We start from the raw sequence: 24,090 nt of genomic DNA on the forward strand, positions 1-24,090 counted from the left end.
TGAGGGTAGGATTCAATGAGAGGGATAGTCCCTTCCAAGAGAAAAAGGCTACTGAATGGAATTAACCCTGAACCCTTTCCCATTCTTAATTTAAAGCAACAGCAGGAGACATTGATAAGGTAGATTGATGCTCTATTTTTGAGCTGAAATCAATGTGAAACTCTAAGCTAGAGAAATTGGCACTAGCTAGTTATCCCATCTTCCATGCTCATTTGATTGCATGTTAAGTTCAGGGAAAAGCAGAGGGAATTAGAAGGAACAAAGAACTTGGGCTCCTGGGATAGTAGGTGGTAGGGCATACCAGCAGCACTACAATTTGGGCTTCCTGATGTCACAACCAAGTGTGCAATCTCTGGCACATGATCACCAAGTGTGCAACTCCAAAAGCACCACGACTAAGTGTGTCTGACCCAAGTTATAGCAAGGAGCCAGGGGGACAGAAGGAAAAGAGAAAAACAAAGAAGAAAACCTTCTTAAAATGGATTTCAATGAGAAGGCAAAACAAAACAAAACAAAACAAAAATGGCTGCAGAAACAGTTATGGTTTGGTGTACTGAGCAGGAACCTGAACGTGCAAAGTCAAGTCTTAAATTTCTAAGAGAAGAGCTGCTTTACCAAAGACTCTGGAAAGGAAGATTGAGCAACCAAGCACTATGTTTCCTCTAGAAACATCGGGCAGGGGAGGTGTCCTTAAATGACACCTGGACAATGTGATGGAATGTTCTTGATTTATTCCAGCAGAAAAACCTGTTTTTCATGGAGAGTGTGAAAAACAAAACAAAACACATAAAACAAATAGATTTGGTCCCAGTGGCTCCAGGACTATAAAGGGTGACACAAATGACACAGACCACTGACATTCCCTGGTGTGGGGTGTGTGTGTGTGTGTGTGTGTGTGTGTGTGTGTGTGTGTGTGTGTGTGTGTGTGTGGTGTGTGTGTGTGTGTGTGTATTTTGCTTTTCAGTATCAGAGCAGAAATCCGAGGACTCGTCACCTCATACCGCGGACCGAGCTGTGCATAGTCTCTCAACTTGTCTTTGTCGAGACGTGTAGGCACTTCGATGATGTCGTGGGTCTGGAGCTTTATGATCTTCAGCAGAGAAGTAAACATGCTTTCTGGGATAATCTGCAAGACCTGTAGTGAAAGGGAAGAGAGAAAAAAAAACAACTGAACATGGGTAATAAGCATTTTTTGGGGGCCTTTCCCAGAAACACTTAGTGACTCTGCATTTAGAAATCAGTCCTGGCAGGCTTGGGGGACTATATGAGATGCTGGGAATTGTACCCAGGTCTGCTCCAGGCTGTGTGCAAGGCAAAGGCCCTACTGCTGTGTTATCTCTCCAGCTCCATAATAAGCATTTTTATTTCAGGTAATGAAAAACTTCTGTAATCAAATCAAGAATAAGGAAACCGGGGGCCAGAGCAATAGTACAGCAAGTAGGGCGCTTGTCTTGCATGCAGCCAACTAGAGTTCGATCTCTGGTATCCCATATGGTCCCCTTAAGTTTCACCAAGAGTGACCCCTGAATGCAGAGTTAGGAGTAATCCCTGACGCAGCTGGGTGTGGCCCCCAAATAAAAAATGAAATCTTAAGTGGAAAGACTTAAAAGAGCAAGGAAACAAACCTATGTGTATTTTATACAGGATCCAAGCACAACTTCTGCTTAGAAACTATAGTCAGTGCAACAAATAAATGCCAGAAGCTAGAGAAGTTGTCAGTGGGCTAAGTATGTGCTTTACATACAAAAGGCATGGGTTCAATCCTGGGCACTGCAGAATCCCAGCCACTGCTAAGTGTGATCCTTGAGAAAGAGTTAGGTGCTCTCCCTGAGCATCACCAGGTATGGGTTGGACAACCAAAATAAAACAATAAAACAATAAATAATAAATAAATTAAACAGGGGGCTGGAGAGATAGCATGGAGGTAAGGCATTTGCCTTGAATGCAGAAGGATGGTGGTTTGAATCCCAGCATCCCATATGGTCCCGTGCCTGCTAGGGGCAATTTCTGAGCATGGAGCCATGAGTAATCCTGGAGCGCTGCCGATTGTGACCCAAAAACCCCCAAACAAACAAACAAACAAAAACCCAATAAATAAAACAGTATCACTTTGATGTATTTCTTACCTTTCTCACGTAGGACACCAATTCACCAGAATAATATTGAGATACACTAAGAAGGTCGGGACTATTTGCTTGATTAATACGAAGAAGGGGCAGGTCAAGGGCAGAGGCTAGCTGGAAGAAAAAGGATACGAATGTCTCTCTGCATTCTAAAACATCCCAGTAATATCACTTTTCAGAAATAGTAATGCAAGAGAAAACTCCTGGGCTTTTCTACACAAGTGCTGAATTTCATCAATGTCACTGAGAATATGACACTGGCAAGACTTTCCTTTCGGGCTGAGATCACACGTGAGAAGCATGTGCTCGACTGCTGAGTCAAATGCCTGGTCCACTACAACACGTGTTTAGAAAAGAGAGTCAGGGATACAGTACAAAGAACTGGTTAGAAGCACACTTTGCATGCAAGGGGCCCAGATCCCACCCCCTGGCTCGGCAGGGTCCCCCTGAACCTTGCCAGCTGTGCGCCCAAACAAACATACATAAATCATAAAATGATGGTATTTGACTGCAGTGGTGATTAAGGTGTGTTCCCTGAGGAGTTTACTGGAAGACATCCATGATTCTTGGAGTTGGCTCCATCGGTACTTAAAACGTTGACATTGGCGCTGCTATGTGTGCTCATCAAGCTCCATCTAAGTCTGCGCCATTGGTGGTACACACTGGCATCAACAACTCCAGGATCATCCCCTGTCCTGATTCAGTCTAACAGATGATATGTATGAGGTATGCCCCAAGAGGAGAGACAGGACGAGAATTTTCTCTCTGAGAGATGGGCATACCACCACGCTCTACCTAAATTTTTTTTTAATATAATTTTTATTTTGATCATAGTGTCTTACATATTGTTGACAATAACATTTTAGGTACATATTTACATAAAATCAGGGGGGATTCTCATCACCAAACTGTCCTCCCTACACCTCTGTTTTTGTCCTACCTCCCATTTCCTCTTCCCTCATTTTACATGACAGGGCATGCTGTGACCCCATCACCTGAGGTCCCACTCAGAAAGAGAAAACATGCTGGCAACGTAATTAAAATATGCCATCCATGACAGAGCATATCTTCAATTAGGGACCAACGTTGAGACAGGAAGGGAAGTGTCTCCCAAAACTGATGGGAATGGGAGCTGGCAGAGGGCACTGAGTGAGTGATTTACTCATTTATCATCCAAAATTCACTTGAAAGCAAGGACCATATATAAAATTACCATTGATTTCTAGTAGCAGATTCTAAGAGTTGGTAAGTGGAAGGACTTAAATCATGGCCACAGAATAATGTAACAGTACTTACATTTTAGTATATTAGGAAAACTTATAAAAAAAACATTACTTGGGGCTGGAGAGATGGCAAAGTGGTAGGGTGTCTGCCTTGCACACAGTCGACCCAGGATGGACCTGGGTTCGATTCCAGGCAATCCATATGGCCCCCCAAGCCTGCTAGAAGTGATTTCTGAACGAAGAGCCACCTGAGCGCTGCCGGGTGTGGCCCAAAAACCACTCCCTACCCCCCAAAAAAACCCAATCCATTTCTTGAGGTCAGAAAGACAGGAAATGGCTTTGTAAACAGGAGGTTCAGGTTTGATTCTCTGAACTAGAATAGTTCCTCAGGACTAGTGGAGTGACCCCCAGCATAAAGCTAGCATTGAGTGAATATGGTCCCAAAACAAAGAAAGCCATTTCTTCTTTTCTTTTTTGCTTTTTCAATGGTCATCAATTGAAACTGCTTTCTTAAAAATAAAACAAAACGACTATTAACAATTTTCAGCATATAAAAACAATTACATTATCCTAACTTTTGAAAGAAAGAAATCTTGGATGGAACCAATGAACTAGAAACAGTAAGTCCTGTCTTCAAGAGGTTCTTGGGAGCCTGCTATTTCAGCGCAATGATACTAATGATCCTTTGGGGTAGGAGACAGTAAAGCTTGCTTTGTACATGGCTGACCTGGGTCCCCATATCTCTGGTACCCTATATTACTCCCCAAATCCCTTCAGGAATGTTCCCTGGGGCAGTTAGAAGCCATAAGCACCGTCATATGTGACCTAAAATCCAAATTAAAAAATAAAGTAACTCTTAATCAAATAGTGTTTGATGCTGTATTCGGGCTGTTTACTCCCTTCATCGAGGCTGTGACATAACAGGTTCAAGCAAAGGCTATGAACTTGCTGTGAGACCAGAGACCTGCTCTGTTCTCATCACTGAGACGTGACCTCACTATGCTTACCTTCAGGAAGGTAGCTCTGAGTTTAGTGACCATGGATGGGTTGGCTCGGATGCTCTCTTGCATGATAGATGTGAAACTGTAAGAACAAACAAGCAGAAGGAGTCATTGGCAATGATCTTTGTTAAGAAAGGCTAGTAGGTGGTTCATATTACCTGTCAATCAACTGCCAGGCAAAGGAAAGGTCCCCGACGATCTGCATTGTGATCAGGACCTCCTCTTTGATGTTAATAGTTCGGATCATTTGGTGAAGAAACTTTCGGGTATCAGCAAGAAACTGACAGACTTGCAGATTTGATTCCAACTGGTGAAATTCTTGAACCTGTTCCACAGATACATTCAACTTTGAAATTCTGTAGGACACATATGGTGCTCACATTATCCTCAAAGCCACTTCGAATGAAACACACTAGGTTCATTTCTTAAGGGGATTTTTATTTTTAGCTTTTGACCACTACGGAAATGAATAAGCAAAGCCATAAATCAGCGCACTGATTTCCAGCACTGGAAAATGTCCTACACTCTATCTTGTACAAAATCAAACATAAGGGAAGATTCTCATTTTTCATTTTAGTGCCAATAAACATGAGTTGGGAATTCATCCTTTGGTTTTTGGGTCACATCCTGTGGCACTCAGGGGTTACTCATGGATCTTCACTCAGATATCACGCCTGGCAGGCTTGTGGGACTGTATGGGATGCTGGGGATCAAACCCAGGTCTGCCCCGGGTTGGCCACGTGCAAGGCAAACATCTACCTACTGTGCTATTACTCCAGCCCAGGAATTAATCTTAGCTCTAAGAGTTGTAGACTGCTACAAAAGGTCCTATCACAATCAAGATATTAAGTTCTTTTGATATATTCTTTCAAACAGAAGGAATCCAGTGTCTTGAAATCATAATTAAAGAAGCCTGGGTCATAAATTTAACAAGATAAAAGAGCACCCACATTTTAGAAAGTTGTATTTTAGTTGTATTATAGAACAGAAGATTCAGAAACAGCCAAAATTGGAACTAGCATAGTGAGCAATTGTCCTGGAACAGCTAGGGCAGTGTTGGAATGCAAAGAGAGTTGTGCTGTGTTGGCATTAAAAGTAGCCAATCTTGGTGGGGCTGAGGGCAGGGGAAAAAAACAAAAAGAGTAACCAGTCTATAAAGACCTTGCAAAAACAAAAGGACTATCAGAAATGCTATCAAAAGAACAATGTTTTCATTACAGATCCACAAATGTACAGATACTCCTCGCTTAAGGACCAAGTTCTGTTTCATAGACTGGCCGTTAAGCGAATTGGTCGTTAAGTGAGGAACTGCATGTACTGTATACAGTAGTAAAGTATATGCATAGTACTTAATACAGTATTCTGAATAAGTAAAATAACGAGAAAGATCAAACTGAAAACTTCCACTTGTTTTAATTTGCATAGGTTGTATAATTTACACACAGTACTGCAATGTATTGCAGAACATGAAGTTAGTAGTTACAATAAAGCACCAAAAACCAAAAGTACTCTACTGTAGAGTGTACATGATAGAAAAAAGATATTTAAAATAAAATAATGGTGAAAAGATAGTCGTAAGTGCTAACCGTCGCTAAACAGGTAGTTTAAGTTAAGTGAGGATTATCTGTATAGTTATGCCAAGTAAACCATTGGTTTTAATAGCAATTTACTATTAATTTGATGTTTTTGTTTATTCCATTTTAAGCCTAGCTTAATTTCCAACTAAAAACTTAAGTGACGGGCCCGGAGAGATAGCACAGCTGCATTTGCCTTGCAAATAGCCGATCCAGGACCAAAGGTGGTTGGTTCGAATCCCGGTGTCCCATATGGTCCCCTGTGCCTGCCAGGAGCTATTTCTGAGCAGACAGCCAGGAGTAACCCCTGAGCACTGCTGGGTGTGGCTCCAAAACAAAAACAAAACAAAACAAAACTTAAGTGACAGATGGGGCCGGAGCGGTGGCGCAAGCAGTGGGGCATTTGCCTTGCATAGGCTAACCTAGCATGGACCTCGGTTTGATTCCTTTGCCCCCCACCCCGCATCCCATATGGTCCCCCAAGCCAGGAGTGATTTCTGAGCGCATAGCCAGGAGTAACCCCTGAGCATCACCAGGTGTGGCCCAAAAACCAAAATAAATAAATAAAATTTAAGTGATAGAAACCTAATGATTTTTTTGATATAATCATTTTCAGTAGATGAAAACTATTTTTAGTCCAGAAAACACACCACTTATAAATATATAATTATATTTGCCTTTCAATTTTTTCTAATTAAAAATTAACTGTATTATCTTTATTTTAATATTTTGGAGGAAGGTGTTTGGGCCGCACCCAGTTGTGGTCAGGGCTTACTCCCGGGTTTGTGCTCAGGAGTCACTTCTGGCAGGGCTTAAGCGGCCTCATGTGGTGCTGGGAATAAAACCAGGGTCTGCTGCATGCAAGGTTAAGTATCTTAACCCTTGTATACTTGCTCTCTGGCTTTGCTATTTGGGTTATAGCCAGCAGTACTCAGAGATCACTCCTAAAGGGGATTGGGGACCATATGGGGTGTCATGAATCAAACCTGAGTCAATAGCATGCAAGGCTTACTTGCTGTACTAATTTTCATTTTTGTGTATTCCTTTTTTTCTAGTTTGTTTTTTTCCTTCAAGACAATATGCTTTTGTATGAACCTAACAATGGGGGCGGGGGAGGACAGAGTGATAGCACAGTGAGTAGGGCATTTGTCTTGTACATGGCTAAGCTGGGTTGGAAATCTGAAATCCCATATGGTCCTGGAGGACTACCAGGAATGACCCCTATGCACAGAGTCAGAAATAAACCCTGAGAACTGCTGGGTGTGGCCACACAAGCAAAACCAAAACAAAGAAATTTAACAATGGTCAAAATGGTCCAAGTGATGTGATTTTTTTTTTACCTCCTTACTATAATTTTCTCAATGCTTCTAGATTACTCTCATAATTCTCTTACATGACTACAAATTCCTATAAATGGAAACATCACCATTTTTGCTACCATTTTCTTTACATAGGCATTTTCTCACTTTTAGGATACTGAATATAATATTCAGGATATATGAATTTATCTTCCTTGTTTTTGATGATGAAATATTCTCTTAAGGGATATTTCAGGAGCTGAGTGTATCTAAAGGTCTGAATACACCTGATGTGAGAAGTGTGGCGAGGACTCTTCCTTACCTCCTCCAAAGCCTGGATTAGCTGCACCGTTTTCCTGCCCGCAGCAGTGGAGTCGTCATGATTTAAAGACAGGATTTGCTTTGAGATCTCTCTGAACCAAGCTTGGAGATTTTCTACGGATTACAGACACAAGGAGTGACCACTGAAAATCCAGAATTCCTGAAGCTGTGTTTATGAATCTACTCAAATGATTCATTACAACTAGATCTGACTCAAACAGCTTTGTGTTGTTTTAGAGAGAGAGAGAGAGAGAGAGAGAGAGAGAGAGAGAGAGAGAGAGAGAGAGAGAGAGAGAGAGAGTGTATGTGTGTGTGTGTGTGTGTGTGTTTAATAGAGGTAGTTGGATGACTCAGCAGTGCTTGGGGGGCTACTCCTGGTTCTGTGCTTGGGGGTAACTCCTCGTAATGGTCAGGGGATCATGTGACGTCAGGAGTTAATAAAACTGAAGTCAGTTGCATGCAAGGCAACAGCCTTAAGCCTACAAGAGGAAACATTCTACCTAAGTAGCTTATTTTATTTTACCTGGCCAAAAGGTTTAATGGCATGAATGCAAGTTGTGAATCAGATTAGTCGTGATGGGAAGACTCAGGAAGAAAGTAAAGATATGGGGAGATGGTTCAAGGGATCAGGCACAGGCACTGGTCTTGCATATATGAATCTCTGGCATTGCATTATGGGGCTTCTATGTACTGCAAAGGGTCATTCCTGAGTATAGATCTAGAAACGATTCTTAAGCACTGGCAGATGAAAAAAGGAAACAAACACATAAATAAATCAGAGGTCTGACAGAGTTCCTGGGGGCAGTGTTCTTTAGGAGAACAGATAAAGATCTGGACTGGCAGCTAGAGGCTAAAGAGCCATGGATACAGGCACAGAGACAAACGTGAACAAGGCTGTGGGGCAGACAATGGAATGGTTTGGAGGGTGAGAGAAATTCTGGCAGGTATGTGAGGCTGAGTGGTGAGTCATAGGAAAGCTTGGAATGTTTGGAGGGGCTACAGGTCTCCAACAACTCACGAACTAACCAGCCATCCCATGACAGAGGGAAGGGAATGAGTGTGGAATGACTCTCAGTTCATCAGGCACAGCCCTATGCTCCAGTCCTTCAAACACCACAACTTTCTAGGCCGGATCGATAGCACAGTGGTAGAGGCAAGCGTCCTGTCTAGGGTTTGATCTGTGGTCCACTAAGCACCACCAGGAATGATTCCTGAATGCAGAGCCAGGAGTGAATCCTGAGCATCACCAGGTGGAGCCCCAAACATACAAACAACAAATAAAATGGTAACACTTTGTGGCAGAGGAATCCTTTCTCATTTTTCTGATAAGGGCTCAAGTATTTCATCAGAGGTATCATCACACTCAGTGGTAGTTATTTTCAAGGAGAAGCTTTGATCTTTTTTCAACTTATCAGGTTGGTTTAATTTCTCATATCTCCTCCAGAACCCTATGCCTCTTGGTCTTAGTTTATCATTGGAAAGATTCTCATGAGAAACACCAGAGAGATGGCTGGAGAGAAATCTCTGCTAGTACAGGGTTTAAGGCACTTGCCTTGCATGTCAACATTAACTTGACCCCCTGCGGCACATATGGTCCTCCAAGTGCCACTAATCTCTTGAGCACAGAGTTAAGATTAATGTCTGGGGATGTGGTAGTAAAGTGCATGCTTTACATATACAAGACTGGGATAAAACCCCAGCATCACGTGCGCACATGCACACACACACACACACCACACACACACACACACCAATAAAGCAGTGACATTTTAAAAAACAATTGGGTTGGGGAGAGAACTCAACAGGCCATGCATATGTAAAGCATGAAGGAGGGAGGCCTAGGTTGATCATTAGCAGCTCATGGTCCCTGAAACAACAGCATAATAGTGATTAATTACTCCCTTACCACTACCACGCAAACACAGAGTACCACTAGTATAGCCCCAAAATAAAGAACATCAAAAAAGACTCTATTAAGAAAAGTCTGCAAGTCCAAAGTTCTACCACTAGAAAGCGGGTGACTCACTGAGAGAAAAATACAGAATTAGACACTACATTAGAGTTGATATACGCAGGTGGAGCCTCCTGAGAAGAACATGCATAATTTCCCAAAGATGCATAGAACTAGAAGCAATTTGAAGTCCAGATTTTCACTGGCAACAGTCTGGCACAAGGCAATATCAAGCATCTCTGTGGCTCAGAGTCAGTGCGTGTGCTTCACACACATATCAGTCAGTATATGTTTGTCAGCCATTACCGTTTTTCTCCACTCTGGTTAGGGGTTTCACTCCTGAAAACACATCGGCCAGCTCGGTCATTCGCTCGGAACCCTCCTTCTTGTAGTACTCCCATTTGGTTTGTTTCTCTGAAAGCATGTGCTTGAACATCTATTGATGGATGGAACAGAAGAGACTTATTTGGGGCCAGAGAGATAGCACAGCAGTAGGGCGTTTGCCTTTCAATCAGGTGACCCAGGACCAACAGCGGTTCTAATCCTGGCATCCCATATGGTCTCCTGAGTCTGCCAGGGGGTACTTCTGAGCACAGATCCAGGAGTTATCCCTGAGTGTCGCCAGGTGTGGCCAAAAAACCGAAGGAAAAAAAAAAGAAGAGACTTATTTACACAAAAGAAAAGATAGTCTAGGCAGTTTTTCCAAGAAAACTGGGGGAAACCCAACTGATGATGGGGGCTCTCCAGGGCTGCACCCAGCGTGTTCTATGTATGGGGACTGCATGGTGTCAGGATCAAACCAGGATCAGCAACAGGCAAGGCAAGTGACTCATCTTTTCTAAGGTAATTACTTAAGCACTTTTATTTACCTCTTTAAGGATAAACTCAAATTGCGCAGTATCCAACAGCAACTGGAAGAGGATCTTAGGATTGTACCTAGAATCTGTTAGAATCTGGTCCTTGATTTGACGCAGGCGTTTGTTGTTTGGGTCACAGGCTAGAAAAAGGGGAAGAGTTTCTGATTTATTATGTGGAGTATGGCACTGAAATGTAACAGTCTCATATTTTTCTTAACTTTAAAGAATTCTTTTATGTTTTTTTCTAACTTTAATATATTGATGTGGGCATGAGCCACTGGTGGCTCACACTTGGATGTGACATAGCACTGGTGTCAAGTGTTAAGCATTTAAAAAGCAAGTAAAATATATCAGCAGATGATAAAATACAACTGTGCAGTAGTACAATGGAACTGTTAAAATGACAACAGAGGGGCCGGAGTGGTAGGGTGTTTGCCCTGCACGCCACCGACCTGAGACGGACCGGGTTCAATCCCCAACATCCCTATGGTCCCCCAAGCCTGCCAGGAGGGATTTCTGAGTGCAGAGTGCAGAGCCAGGAGTAAGTCCTGACTGCCACTAGTTGTGGCCCAAAAACAAAAACACAAATAAAAAAGGAATGACAACAGAAACAGTGCACATCAAGAGACCAACAATGTCTACACAGTTGCAATCATATTATCCTTAACTAGGACAAATTTTGAACAAGATGATAATAGGTCTGTCATGACATTTGTTAGGTTGAGTGAAAAGCAAACAGCAGGACACTTCATATTTGTGAATGTTCTGGGCTCTTTTATTACTATCAACTAAATAGATGGGCAGAACCTTCTGGCCATGCCACATCTTACACACCCTTCTTATATCCTCACTGGGACTGCTTTTGGGTGAGGGACTGTTCTCTGCCAACTGTATCTGGACAAGAGTGTGGATGAGCATTCAATTTTGGATTGGCACTTTCAGTTTGGCTAGAGGGCAAGGACGGCCCTTGGCTGGCAGCTGGGGGCTTGACACAAAGCGAATTCTCACAATGGGAGAGTAGCTTTCCTGCCAGGAGTGAATCTGACACTGGGAGATGTGGCAGGTTAATACCATGTTCGTTCTCCAATACAGAAAGTGGGCTGAGTACCTGATAAAGCACTACAGACATGCTGCTCCATGCTATCAGGATGAACTGTGTTCTGTGACTCACTAGGGAGTAGCTCTTTGGTGTTTTTTCTTGAGGTCCTTCAGAGTTGTCTCAGGGATCTTTCCCCCTTGCTGACTTTATGTTCCTTCCTCAGCTGTACTGTCAAGAGTTAGCAGTTTGGCTAAATCTTTGAGCTTGGGTTGGTCTGGAGTTGGAATTGTCCACAATGAGATGCAGCTTTCTTTTTCCCATCTGATTATACTGGACTCAATGGGACCCTTTCCTTTAAAGTTATTTAACTAAGTAACATTATTTCCTCTGTGGCCACAGGCTTGAACATTTCTGGGAGGTTGGGGTGTAGTTTCACTTACGTATTTGTTTGGTTTCTGGGACATACTTGGCAGTTTTCAGGGGTTACTCCTGGCAGGTTGAAGGGAACCTATCGGATGCTGGGGATCGAGTCTGGGTTGGTTGCATGTATGCACCACTGTACCACTACTCCAGTCCTTCACTTTTGTTTTGCTTTGTTTTTGGGCCACACCGAGCAGTGTTCAGCAGTTATTCTTGGCTCTGCACTCAAGAATCAATTCTTGTGGTGCTTGGGGGACCATATGGGATGCTGGTGATTGACTCCAGTTCAGCTGCTATACTATTAATCCAGCCACTGGTCCTTTATTTATTTATTTTTGGTTTTTGGGCCACACCTGGTGGTACTCAAGGGTTACCTGGCTCTGCGCTCAGGAATTACTCCTGGCAGTTCTCAGGGGATCATATGAGATTCTGGTGATTGAACCCTGGTTGGTTGGCTGTGTACAAGGCAAACACCTTTCCCACTGTACTATTGCTCTGGTCCCTGGTCCTTTCCTTTTTATATGTATTACCTGATACCGTATTCCCTCACCTTGCTCCCATTTTGACAGTTGGTTCCTTTGAACATGCAAGAAAAAGTCCCTTGTTTGTCAATAATACCTCATAGTACCTGACAAAGGGGCAGTTTGGGCTGAGTTGATGAGCTGACAGAAAATAACTAATCTGCCTCTTATTCCAGGACTTGTTCCCTACTGAGCCACTTTGCGGGCATGTGAAGGAGCTCCCAGTTCAGATGACCTCTGTGAGATGCCCCACAACCTGTGTGCATACCTGAGTCTGCTGTGTGAAGCATTAGCCACCGGATGGCAACATTGCAGTCTCGCAGGCAGTTCAGAAGTCTTGGGATATTGTCCAGGACCATCTCCTCCCGCAAGTAACCTTCTTTTAGGAACTGCTGCACCTGCGCATGTACTCTTTCACTGACAGTAGCATATCTGCTGGCCTTGGAGAGAAAAAAACAAACAAACATTTAATTACGTTTTCTTGGGGGTCCTCACAAAGCAGTGCGTTGTGGGTTCCGGGAACACTCGGTGCTATTCCGCCTGGTTCACAGGACAGTTGAAATGCTCAGGGTCAGCAACACTAAGGCATAGTTTGGGACCACTAGAGCTACGTATGCCCAGTGGTGTTTTAGCAGTTATGCAGATGCAGGATCATCAAACTCAGGGTCCTTTACATGCCAGGCATGCACAGTGCTATCTATGCCCCTGACCCTTATGTGACGTATTAAAAACAACTATCTTAAAAAATAGTCATGTGAGTGTGTGTGTGTGTGTGTGTGTGTGTGTGTGTACATAATAGTCTGGTTATTCCTGACTACTCCTAGCAGTGCACAGGGGACCAGGTAGGATGCCAGGGATGGAACCCGAGTGGGTTATATGCAAGGCAAGTGCCCTACCTACTATGCTATCTTTTTGGACCTTCTACCTCCCCCATAATAGTTTTTTAAAATAAATAACTTTTTATGAACGTTCATAACATAAATATATTGATATATTATATGCATATTAATATATAAATAATAGTTTTTATTATTGGCACATCCTTCCATATGATGGATGCTGCAGATTGTCTTAAGCTGTGCTGCACCCTTAAGCTGTGCTGCTTTTACTTGTGAACATTCTGATGGTGCTTGCATGTCTGCATGGTTTAATTGTGGTACTTGACAACATACTGGCTGTAGTGATGGCCGGAAGGTGCCGCGATTCCTCACTCACTGGGCTGAAATGTACCGGGCAATTGCATACTCTGTTATGCCACTGTGAACAAACTTAATATGGGGGGCAGTGCAAGGATCAAGCCTGTGGCCTCCTGCTTGCAAGCAAAACAGGTGCACTACCACAGAGCTATCTCATGGTCCCTCTTTGACAATGACTCTCACTAAAATGATTCCTTGGACAGACATTTTTTTTCCCTAGACAGGGCAGGAGTTTCCCAAGCAGAGTTCAGGCCCACATGCCTCTCAGTTAGTTGTGCTGTGCTGATACAGTCCTGCTCAGACTGGGAGTCCTGGGAGCCGTAGGTGGCAGCAATGTTGGCATGTAATGCCAGGGATCAAACTTAGGGCTTTACATCTGCTACAGTTTATGCTCTGACCCTGAGCTGTGTCCCTGCGAACCCTAGATACCTCAGAGATTTCTATATGGATAAGTAACCTGAACTAGTGTTAAGAAGGCTCAAGGGCCAATGGCTCATTCACTGGACACTTTAAGATACTGTACTCAGGAGTTAAGGAATTTAAAATCTCAGGAGTTAAGAGAATGCTAATTCTGGCTCCAATTAAAGATGGGCATGACTTTGGATTTAACCTGTGTGTTGGCCTCAAGTGTAAACCGGAGCACCACATCAAGTGATTCTGGGGTCCCTCTATTTTTAGTTTGGATGGAGAGAGAAGCTGTGCCAGTTCTTTCTGTTCATTCTGATAGAGGCAGCAAAGTAGAGATGACTCTGGGAGACTGAAGAAGCAAGATTTCTACAAGCACACAAAAATTTCACAAGACATACTGTTTGGAATGATAAAAATGGAGTTTTCAAACTTTCTCTGAAGTAAGCCAAATGTTAAACATAACTACAGGAATCTACTCAGGTTAGTTTGGAACTACCAGGATGTATTTCCATCCTAAGATGCTATAGAACAAGACAATGCAATTTTGGGAAGGGATTTAGTCATAAAAAATTCATTTCATCCATGATGGAAGGTACTGGAAGCCCAATTTTCTCTAAAAGGTTTCTAGGAGATATTCCAGAACAGAAATCACCTTGTGCATTATTTATGGAATTCAATTTATTTGACTAAAACATGCTGGAGTTTTTTAAGTCAATGTTATTCTCCCCTAAATGAAAAAAACCATAAACTCAGGCAGCAGATGAAAGACGGTAACTGTTTAGAAAATAAAAAAGAATGTCAGCTGAACAAAACATTTCATTCTTATTCCTCTAATTCATTCAGGTTTTTCCTTCTGCCTTAAGTTCTCATAGCCACTTAAATTTTAAAGAGATGCATACTTTGTGTCTTCCTGGTTATTTCACATGAGAGAAATGATGGACATTGGACAATGACATGCATACTGCCCTCATGTGGCTATCCTCTTCATAATGCATCCTACTGAAGAAAACACTGAAACTGATTCATTGCAAAAATAACAACTACTGCTGTAGAAGTTTTGTCCATAGGATATTATTATCTTCAGCAAGAATAAAGTCTATTGGGTACCCATCATACCGATGGATCTTAAAAAGCCAAAGCTGGCGTCTACTGCAATTCACCTCTCACTATTTAACCTCTCACAATTAACACCTCTCACGGTGTTAAAAACTAACTGGGCATCTTCTAAATTCCTTGGGAAATCACTTGGCTCGTTTTCTACTCCATAAAGCAGGCTTAATTTTTTGATTAGCCAGAACTTACCTGTTCTCTGACATTTGAAAGGTCCAGGGTGTTGTTTAAAGCAGTTTTTGCAGCTTTGTAAGGTTCCCAAGCATCTGCTAGATTAACTGTGATTCCCATGTAGATACTGATTACCTGAAAGAGGAGATATTCATTCAGTGTTAACTGTTAAGCCCCGATTCAAGGAGAGGCAGACAGAAAGATAGTGCCCAGGTTAAATTCCAGTAAGGGTTGAAAAGAGAGTCTAAGAGTTTAAGGTACTTGTCTTGTATGTATCCCATCTTGGATCAAGCCCTGAGCACAAAGTCAGAAGAAGCCCCTGAGCACTGAGTGTGGCCTCAAATGCTGCTACAGCACCCTTCCATCCCCCCTCCAAATAATAAACTCCATTCTAGGGAAAGACCAAGATCTTTTGAACATCTAAGCAAGTGTTTTGCTTGGTTAGCTCTTTGGAATAAGGATGACCATGGTATGATTCCAGGAAAAATGACTAAAGGAAAGTTGAAAGATAATCGGAGTGTGAAGGCCACTCAAACATACCTCTAGTTATTGAAAACTTGCCCCCTTTCTTTCAGTTTCTGTCCACACTTATCCATTGCTAGAGGCCTCGGGCACCTCAGGCAGCAGAGCTGCCATGTACAAATAGCAAAAATGTAAGGATTACTTGGCACTGAGGATGAAACTCTTACAAGGAAGGAGCCCTATTCTCTGAGCCATCTCCTGAGCCCTGCACCCAGGCTAACAGGAGATGGGGATGGAGGGTAGATGCTTGATCCCTAGCACCCTATATGGTTCTCTGAGCCCCACCAAGAGTGATTCCTGAGCAAAGATCAGGAGTAAGCCCTGGGCACCTCTGAGTGTGGCCCCAAAACAAAACCAAACCAACTAACACAATTTAAACAGTTTTTCAAGCCCTCTGGACCAGCTCATGTAATTGAAGAGAGCTGATATTTATTCTGCTTCTGCATTCAACCCATTGAGGTATCATCTGTAAGTGGCTCTAGAAATGCACTGTGTTCTAATTTCAGGAAAGAAAGTAAAAAGCAAAAGGAGCTTACTGGTATTACAAAAATTATTCTGAGTTCATGGACAGCTTTGAGGTGTCTGAGGATTAAAGAGTTCATGCTGAGAATCCTTCAGCTGAAGGAAACACTGGTGTGAAGTTGTTCATTATAATGTTAACAAATTCTCTCATCCATTTTCTTTTCTTTTCTTTTTTTGTTTTTTGTTTTTGGGCCACACCCGGCAGTGCTCAGGGGTTACTCCTGGCTATCTGCTCAGAAATAGCTCCTGGCAGGAACGGGGGACCATATGGGACGCTGGGATTCAAACCAACCACCTTAGGTCCGCTGCTGTGCTATCTCTCTGGCCCCATTGTTAACAAATTCTTAACTGTTTCTCAGATCTTTTTCAGTCCTAACATACTGAAAAACTTCCCTTTCTCTTGCTGGTCAGTCTAAATATTTTATTGTTTTTCAAAGAACATGCTTTTTATCGTATTGATCGATTCCCTTAGCTTTGTCAAATTCCATAAACGCTTGCTTATTTATTTATTACTGATTTCCTGGCATTCTTTTAAAATTCCTAATTTTGGTTTGGTAGCACTGAAGGGTCATATGGGTGCTAGGGTGCTAGTGGGGGACAGGGGACAATCAGAGGTCAATCACAGGCCATACATACTTTAGGTATGATTATAAGATAACTCCTGGCCTAATATTTTCTAGCTTATTTTTCTACTTCTTTTTTTTGGGTCACAGAAATCACTCCTGGTAGGCACAGGGGACCATATGGGATGCCAGGATTCAAACCATCATCTGTCAATGTTTGGCTAAGTGCAAGGAAAACACCCTACCTCAGTGCTATCTCTCCGGCCCTTGTTTTTCTTCTAATTTGTGTGTGTGTGTGTGTGTGTGTGTGTGTGTGTGTGTGCGAGAGAGAGAGAGAGAGAGAGAGAGAGAGAGAGAGAGAGAGAGAGAGAGAGAGAGAGAGAGAGAGAGAGAGAGAGGAGAGAAGAGAGAGAAGGGGAGAGAAGAGAGAGAGAAAACAGAGAGAAGGGGAGAGAGACAGACAGACAGACACCTGGCTACTCCTGGCATTGTTTGTGGGTCGCAAGACCATAATGTGATGGGGATCAAACCCAGATTCCCACATGCAAGGCATGTGCTGAGTATGCTGAGCTATCTCCCTGGCCCTACTTTAAGTTATATCTAACTTGCTTATTTATAATCCTTTTTAAGCATACAAATAGACTTAAGGTTATGCCTGTAAAAAGTCTTAGCTTCTTTTTACAAACATTACTTGTATTACTTTAATACTATGTAATTTTCAACGTTTTTAATATTTATATTACGATTTGCTCTTTAATACAAGTTGTTTTCGGATATATGCTTTTTCAAAACATTGGAAATGATCTTCCATATGCTGGCTTCTGATCCTTACTATATAGTCTGTTGGTAACCTTTTGGAAAAATTCTTATTCACTGTCTTTGTGCATACACTTCCTTTCACATACACATTGGTCATCACATAACATATTTTTTGAAGAGCAAGATTCTATTCATAGATATGATTAAATTTTTCATTGCTATGTGGCTTCATCAATTTTCAAGTTAGTCTGAGATTTTGCTTTATGTATTCTTAATCATGAATTTGTATATACCCAGTTGATATATTCAAGTCCGTGACTATGAATTAACCTAGGTGTATTATTCTTTTGCTTTGTTTTGTTTTGTTTTGTTTCGGTCACACCCGGCAGTACTCAGGGGTTACTCCTAGCTCGATGCTCAGGAATCACTCCTGGCAGGCAAGAGGGACCATATGGGATGCCAGGATTCGAATCACTATCAGTCCTGAATTGGCTGCATGCAAGGCAAACGCTCTGCCAGTGTGTTATTTCTCCAGCCCCAATGTATTCTTTTTTAATATTATGTGGTTCCACCTTGGCCCAATTAATTTTTTCCTTGAAAATTCTCTATGGTGGGAGCAGATTTGTGGCTCACTGAAGCAGTGCATGTCCTGCAACTATGAGACAGTAGGTTTGAACGCTGGCATCTCAAAAAGAAAAAAATTCTTTACGGTGAGATATCAGTATTTTTTTCACCAGTTTTCTACTGGGTGACATTTGCCTGGTATGTTATCTTTGCTCCCTATTTTCTGTGTGACAAGGTGTTTTTAGGTGTTTATCTTGTGTCACATAAATGAATTTTGACCTTCCTTAATTCTACAAGTTTCTGATTATAGCATATGATAAAACTTCCTTATTAAGCTTGAGCAAATGAAGTCAACTACTTGAGTTTTCCTCTGGGGTCTTCAATTCGCAACTAAATTCCTAAATATATAAATTAAATTTATATAACAAATACATAAGTACATATTTGGCTTCCACATAGGAAAATAAACTTAGAGCAGAATTTAACTAGCATAGATCCATAAAACAAAACAAAAATCATTGTTTGTACTTAATTGCTATCTCAGGATCTATTTATAAAACATTTTCTCTTGATAGTATACAGTAAGGAAAAAATTTCAACCAAACCAGTAACCAGTAAGTTCTTTAGGCTGTTTTACCTATTTATTCCTTCATGCTATGATTTATTAAATTCCCAACAGGATGAATTTTACGTCTCTTTATTTGAAACCTGATCAACTCTTGGATGGTAGGTGAAAAGAAGGGAAAATCACAGTTCTGGAACAACAATACAGAGAAAAAGAGTATTATGCAAATACTTGCCCAGTTATCTGGAAAGTATTTGTCCACAATCTCTCGCATTTTGGCCTGCTGTGTGTGCAGAATGGCAGGTTCAAAGTAGAGGATGACATAGAGCATGGCGGCCTGGTTGGCCAAGGCTGTGCTGCGGTGCTCTGGCAAAGGATAGGCTGATACCTGCAACATAAGGGAGGACGCAACAAGTGAGTTGTGAGTTAGGCTACTATTTACAGATGCACCAAATACATACTTTAGTTTTACAACACATGAGGTGCTCAAAGTCCACTTTCTTTGAGGATTCTGGGCACAGAAAACAATTCTCAGGTCTGTGGCCTGGTAAGAAACAGAATATAACTCAGGCTGCATAACTTTCCTTCTAATCACCCAATTCTCCTCCTTCTAGTCCCTGATTCTGCCACAATATAACTTCCTGTCTCCAAGTATTCCATTTCTGGGTCTTCACTATTGAAGATAGCAGGACACACAGACTATTGTTTACTTCCTATCAATTCTCCGACTAATTGAAATTTGCCCTTCACTGTCATCCCCTGGAACGTCCTCAGATCACTTTTGACTTCACCATCACTCAATTCAATTACTTTTGGGGCGGAGGCAGCATGCCCAGTGATGTTCACAGGTTACTCCTGTCTCTGTGCTCAGGTATCACTCCTGGCAGGCTCAGGGGCAGATGCCAGGGATCAAACCTGGATCAGTCATGTGGAAGGCTAAAGTCCTACCCATATACTATCACTCCAGCCCCTTCAATGACCTGCTGAACCTCTTAAAGTCTCTAAGGAATGATATTCCTTCCTTGGGTTGCTCAGACATCACTTTTCTCAATTTGCTTTGTTGTTCTGCCTTTCTTTTATTTATTTTTGTTTTTGGGCCATTACCTCCTAGTGCTTAGGGCTTACTCCCAGTATTGTGCTCTAGGATCAACCCTGGGAGGCTCAGGGAACCATATGAGGTGCTAAGAATTGAATCAGGGTCAGCTGTGTATTGCACTTTCTCTCACCCCTCCACAACTTTTTAATGCCAGGGAGGTTCCTATGCTCCATGGTCTCATGTACTGGTTTCACACAGTATCTATCACCCTAATCTACAATAAACAGGGATGAAATTATTCTGAGGACAGATGAAATTATGTCACATGGAACCTGCAGGTAGGTATGTGGCCAAGTCACGGGAAAGGTCTGGAGAGTGAGCCAGAAATTCTTTCCTGCTTCTTTGCTTGGTAGATTTCCTCAACATTTTCTCTCCCCTGACAGTAGTTCTCCATACACCCATCACAATGTTGCTGCTATAAACACTAGACTTTAGGTTGTGGATAAACCCATGCCCAGACACTGCCTTTTGAGTTTGACTGGAAGTGGCTTGGAGACAGAAAGCTGGATGCTGTCAAATGACACACAGAGCTGTTTCCTGAATGAGTGAAAAATAAATTTATCTCCTTTTCAAATACACATCAAATCTCATCTCCTCCCCAAAATCTCAAATGCTGCCAAAATTGATAATCCTTCCTTCTTATACTATCCCACTGCATAACTCAAAAGCTTTTAAATATATATAGATATTTATATAATACACACACACACACACACACACACACACACACACACATTTTGCTGATTTACTTCTTGCCCTTTTGAGGAAGAAAGAGAAGAAAAGTAAAAGCAGTTTTTTAAACCACTTAAATGAGCAGAGGTAACACACACCTGGTTGTAAATATCATCAGATCTTAGCCGGCCAATGACCATGCTGATGAAAGATTCATTAATAGGCACTCTCTGGAAATAGCTCTCAGGATAGTTGGGTGGTCTTTTGGCTCCTGGTTGGCTGGAATAACCGGTACTTCGAAGCAGTTTACAAATGTCATCCATATTTGAATCAGCGGAAGACCGAGCAGCACTGAGTCATGTTTACAACAGAAGACAAAAGGACAAGCAAATCGCTCCCATTAGAAACTTAAACTTCTGGGGCCCGGAGAGATAGCACAGCGGTGTTTGCCTTGCAAGCAGCCGATCCAGGACCTAAGGTGGTTGGTTCGAATCCCAGTGTCCCATATGGTCCTCCGTGCCTGCCAGGAGCTATTTCTGAGCAGATAGCCAGGAGTAACCCCTCAGCACTGCAGGGTGTGGCCCAAAAACAAAAATGAAAAAAAAAAAAAAAGAAACTTAAACTTCCAACAGAAGATCTCAGTTAGAAGCTGGGTTTTTAACTTAAGACGTGATCATTTAAAAAGACAGTATTAACATTCCAAATTATATTTTCAAAAAGACTGTTATATAGCAAACCCAGAAGATGGGTTCTTGTATCTCTGTAACCTATACCAAGGTCCACAATCATTTTTCCTGGTTGTGTTTGGGGCTGTACCCAGAGATACTCAGGAGTTACTCCAGGCACTGCTCTCAGGAATCACTTCTGGTGGTACTTGGAGACCATATAAGGTGTCAGGTATCAAACCTAGGTCAGCCATATGCATCCTATCTGCTTTACTATCACTCTGGCCCCCATAATCCTTTTTCTAAAATCTCTGGGGCTGCACTTTTTTTTAAATTTTAGTAATATTCAGGGGTTGGAGAGATAGCACAGCAGTAGAGCATTTGCCTTAGACACAAAAGGACAGTGGTTTTAATCCCGGTATCCCATATGATCTCCCGAGCCTGCTAGGAGCTATTTCTGAGCATAGAGCCAGGAGTAACCCCTGAGTGCTGCTGGGTGTGACCCCCCAAAAATTATAGTAATATTCAAACATAAAAAAATATTATGGTGTAGGGGCCAGAGAGATAGCATGGAGGTAAGGCGTTTGCTTTTCATGCAGAAGGTCATCGGTTCGAATCCCGGCGTCCCATATGGTCCCCCGTGTCTGCCAGGAGCAATTTCTGAGCATGGAGCCAGGAATAACTCCTGAGCACTGCCGGGTGTGACCCAAAAACCACACACACACACAAAAAATTATGGTGTTATAGGATATTCACTAGAATATAATTTGGCATTTCATGATTAACCTACACTAGTATTTCCGTGGTGCATTTTACAAATATTCATGAGTGAGATAAATGAAGACTATAATTTCTTATTGTTCCAACTAAGTTCTGTCTGTAAATAATTTCAGGTTTGTTCTGGTTTCACTGCCTGATTAATTCCTATGTCTATGTGTGTGCTTTTGTGTACATGAGACACTTTTTTTTTTTTTTTTTTGGCGCTTTCAGATTCCGAATTAAAGAATGAGAACTTGGAACTGACATGAAACTGAAAAAGAACTAAAACACTGTCAACTAAAAGCTAATTATAGACTAACGGATATTTTCCTGGGCAACCAGCTCCTCTAATGGAGATGTGATAAAATTCAGTGTCTCAAACTTTTCCTGGTGATACTGCATAGTTAAACTACAAAAGAAATGAGCTGAGTGATCTCAGGTGGGAACTTGTGGCTGCTGAGGGATGACCAGAAGGCACGACTTGGCCATGCTGAGCTCTGCTTTGCTGGGATGGCCATGGGGTGCTGGTTGCTTGTGCTGCCAGGAGGTTTGGAGCTGGTGACCTAGCTACAGAAGTTTAGATACTGATGTAACTACTGAGGAGCCTTGAGGCCCCCAGAAATCAGCTGCCTGGGGAAGTATGTTTCCTGAAGACCAAGAAAGTTTCCTCTTTCATCTCAGGGAGCACATACAATCAGCCAGACACTCAGCTAGGTGAGATCACAAAAAGATTAATGGCAATTAGATAAGAAAACAAGCTGGGGCCTGTAGTATATGAGAACTCTCTGGCTCCCAACCTTACTTGAAACAAGTTTCTGGGTTTTTTTTTGTTTTTTTTTTGGTTTTGGGTCACACCCGGCAGTGCTCAGGGGTTACTTCTGGCTCTATGCTCAGAAATTGCTCCTGGCAGGCTTGGGGGACCATATGGGATGCCGGAATTCGAATCACCGTCCTTCTGCATACAAGACAAACGCCTTACCTCCATGCTATCTGTCCGGTCCCTGAATCGTATTTGAATTTTCACGGGTGTAAATACACATTCATACACAAAAAACATTATTCCCAGGAGAGTTAGAAACAGCTTTGCATTTTCCAATCAAACCTTATGTGATAGTTCAAAGAAAGATTTAAATAGTTTATGAGAGAAAACTTCAAAAGGAAAAATTAGGCTAGAGAGATAGCATGGAGGTAGGGTGTTTGCCTTATAAGCAGAAGGATGGTGGTTCGAATCCTGGCATCCCATATGTCTCCTGAGCCTGCCAGAAGCGATTTCTGAGCAGAGTCAGGAGTAACCCCTGAGCGCAGCTGGGTGTAACCCAAAAACCAAAAAAAAAAAAAAAAAAAAAAAAAAAAAAGGGGGGGGGTGAGGTGGGGAATTATCTTTGGACATATTTTGCTGAACTTAATTAAAAGTGTATGCAGCTAATAGAACTAGAAAGTACTCAACAAAAGGACCCAAAAATAGGAAGACAGAAGGAAATAACAAAGCTGAGAGCAGAAATCAACGAAGTGGAAACTCAAAAAAACAATCCGAAAGATCAACGAAAGCAGAAGTTGGTTCTTCGAAAAAATAAACAAGATTGATAGACCACTGGCAAACCTAACAAAGAAAGAGAGAGAGAGAAACTTGATAACTCGTATTAGGAATGAAAAAGGAGAGATCACTACTGATATGACAGAGATTCAAAGGGTAATCAGAAACTACTTTGAAAAACTCTATGCCACTAAAAATGAGAACCTGGAAGAAATGGATAAATTCTTGGACTCTTACAATCTTCCACGGTTGAAAGAAGAGGATGTAGCATATCTAAACACCCCCATCACCATTGATGAAATAAAAATGGTAATCAAAAGTCTGCCCAAAAACAAAAGCCCAGGCCCAGATGGATTCACTAATGAATTCTATCAAACTTTCCAAGAGGAACTACTACCAATCCTGGCAAGACTCTTTCATGAAATTGAACAAGTGGAAACACTCCCAAATAGCTTTTATGAAGCCAACATCACCTTGATACCTAAACCAGACAGAGATGCTACGAAAAAAGAAAATTACAGACCAATATCGCTGATGAATGCAGATGCAAAGATCCTCAACAAAATCCTTGCAAATAGGATTCAATACCTCATTAAGAAGATCATCCACTACGATCAAGTAGGTTTCATCCCAGGAATGCAAGGATGGTTTAACAT

General features: G+C 42.0%; 1 protein-coding gene across 1 annotated transcript in view; it reads right to left on the reverse strand.

Annotated features, from left to right (window-relative positions):
* Window positions 1-24,090, reverse strand: part of WASHC5 (WASH complex subunit 5) — a 68,726-nt gene that overhangs the window by 28,327 nt on the left and 16,309 nt on the right. Inside the window, exons 7-17 of the mRNA XM_049765661.1 lie at window positions 20,635-20,827; window positions 18,944-19,096; window positions 15,235-15,348; window positions 12,597-12,768; window positions 10,361-10,488; window positions 9,798-9,927; window positions 7,542-7,654; window positions 4,506-4,672; window positions 4,354-4,429; window positions 2,127-2,237; window positions 995-1,135 (exon numbers count right to left, since the gene is read on the reverse strand). Of these exons, the coding sequence (XP_049621618.1) occupies window positions 995-1,135; window positions 2,127-2,237; window positions 4,354-4,429; window positions 4,506-4,672; window positions 7,542-7,654; window positions 9,798-9,927; window positions 10,361-10,488; window positions 12,597-12,768; window positions 15,235-15,348; window positions 18,944-19,096; window positions 20,635-20,827 (1,498 nt within the window). The remainder of the gene's footprint in view (window positions 1-994; window positions 1,136-2,126; window positions 2,238-4,353; window positions 4,430-4,505; window positions 4,673-7,541; window positions 7,655-9,797; window positions 9,928-10,360; window positions 10,489-12,596; window positions 12,769-15,234; window positions 15,349-18,943; window positions 19,097-20,634; window positions 20,828-24,090) is intronic.

The sequence above is a fragment of the Suncus etruscus genome, chromosome 19 (genome assembly GCF_024139225.1).
Source record: "Suncus etruscus isolate mSunEtr1 chromosome 19, mSunEtr1.pri.cur, whole genome shotgun sequence".
NCBI classification, from domain to species: Eukaryota; Metazoa; Chordata; class Mammalia; order Eulipotyphla; family Soricidae; genus Suncus; species Suncus etruscus.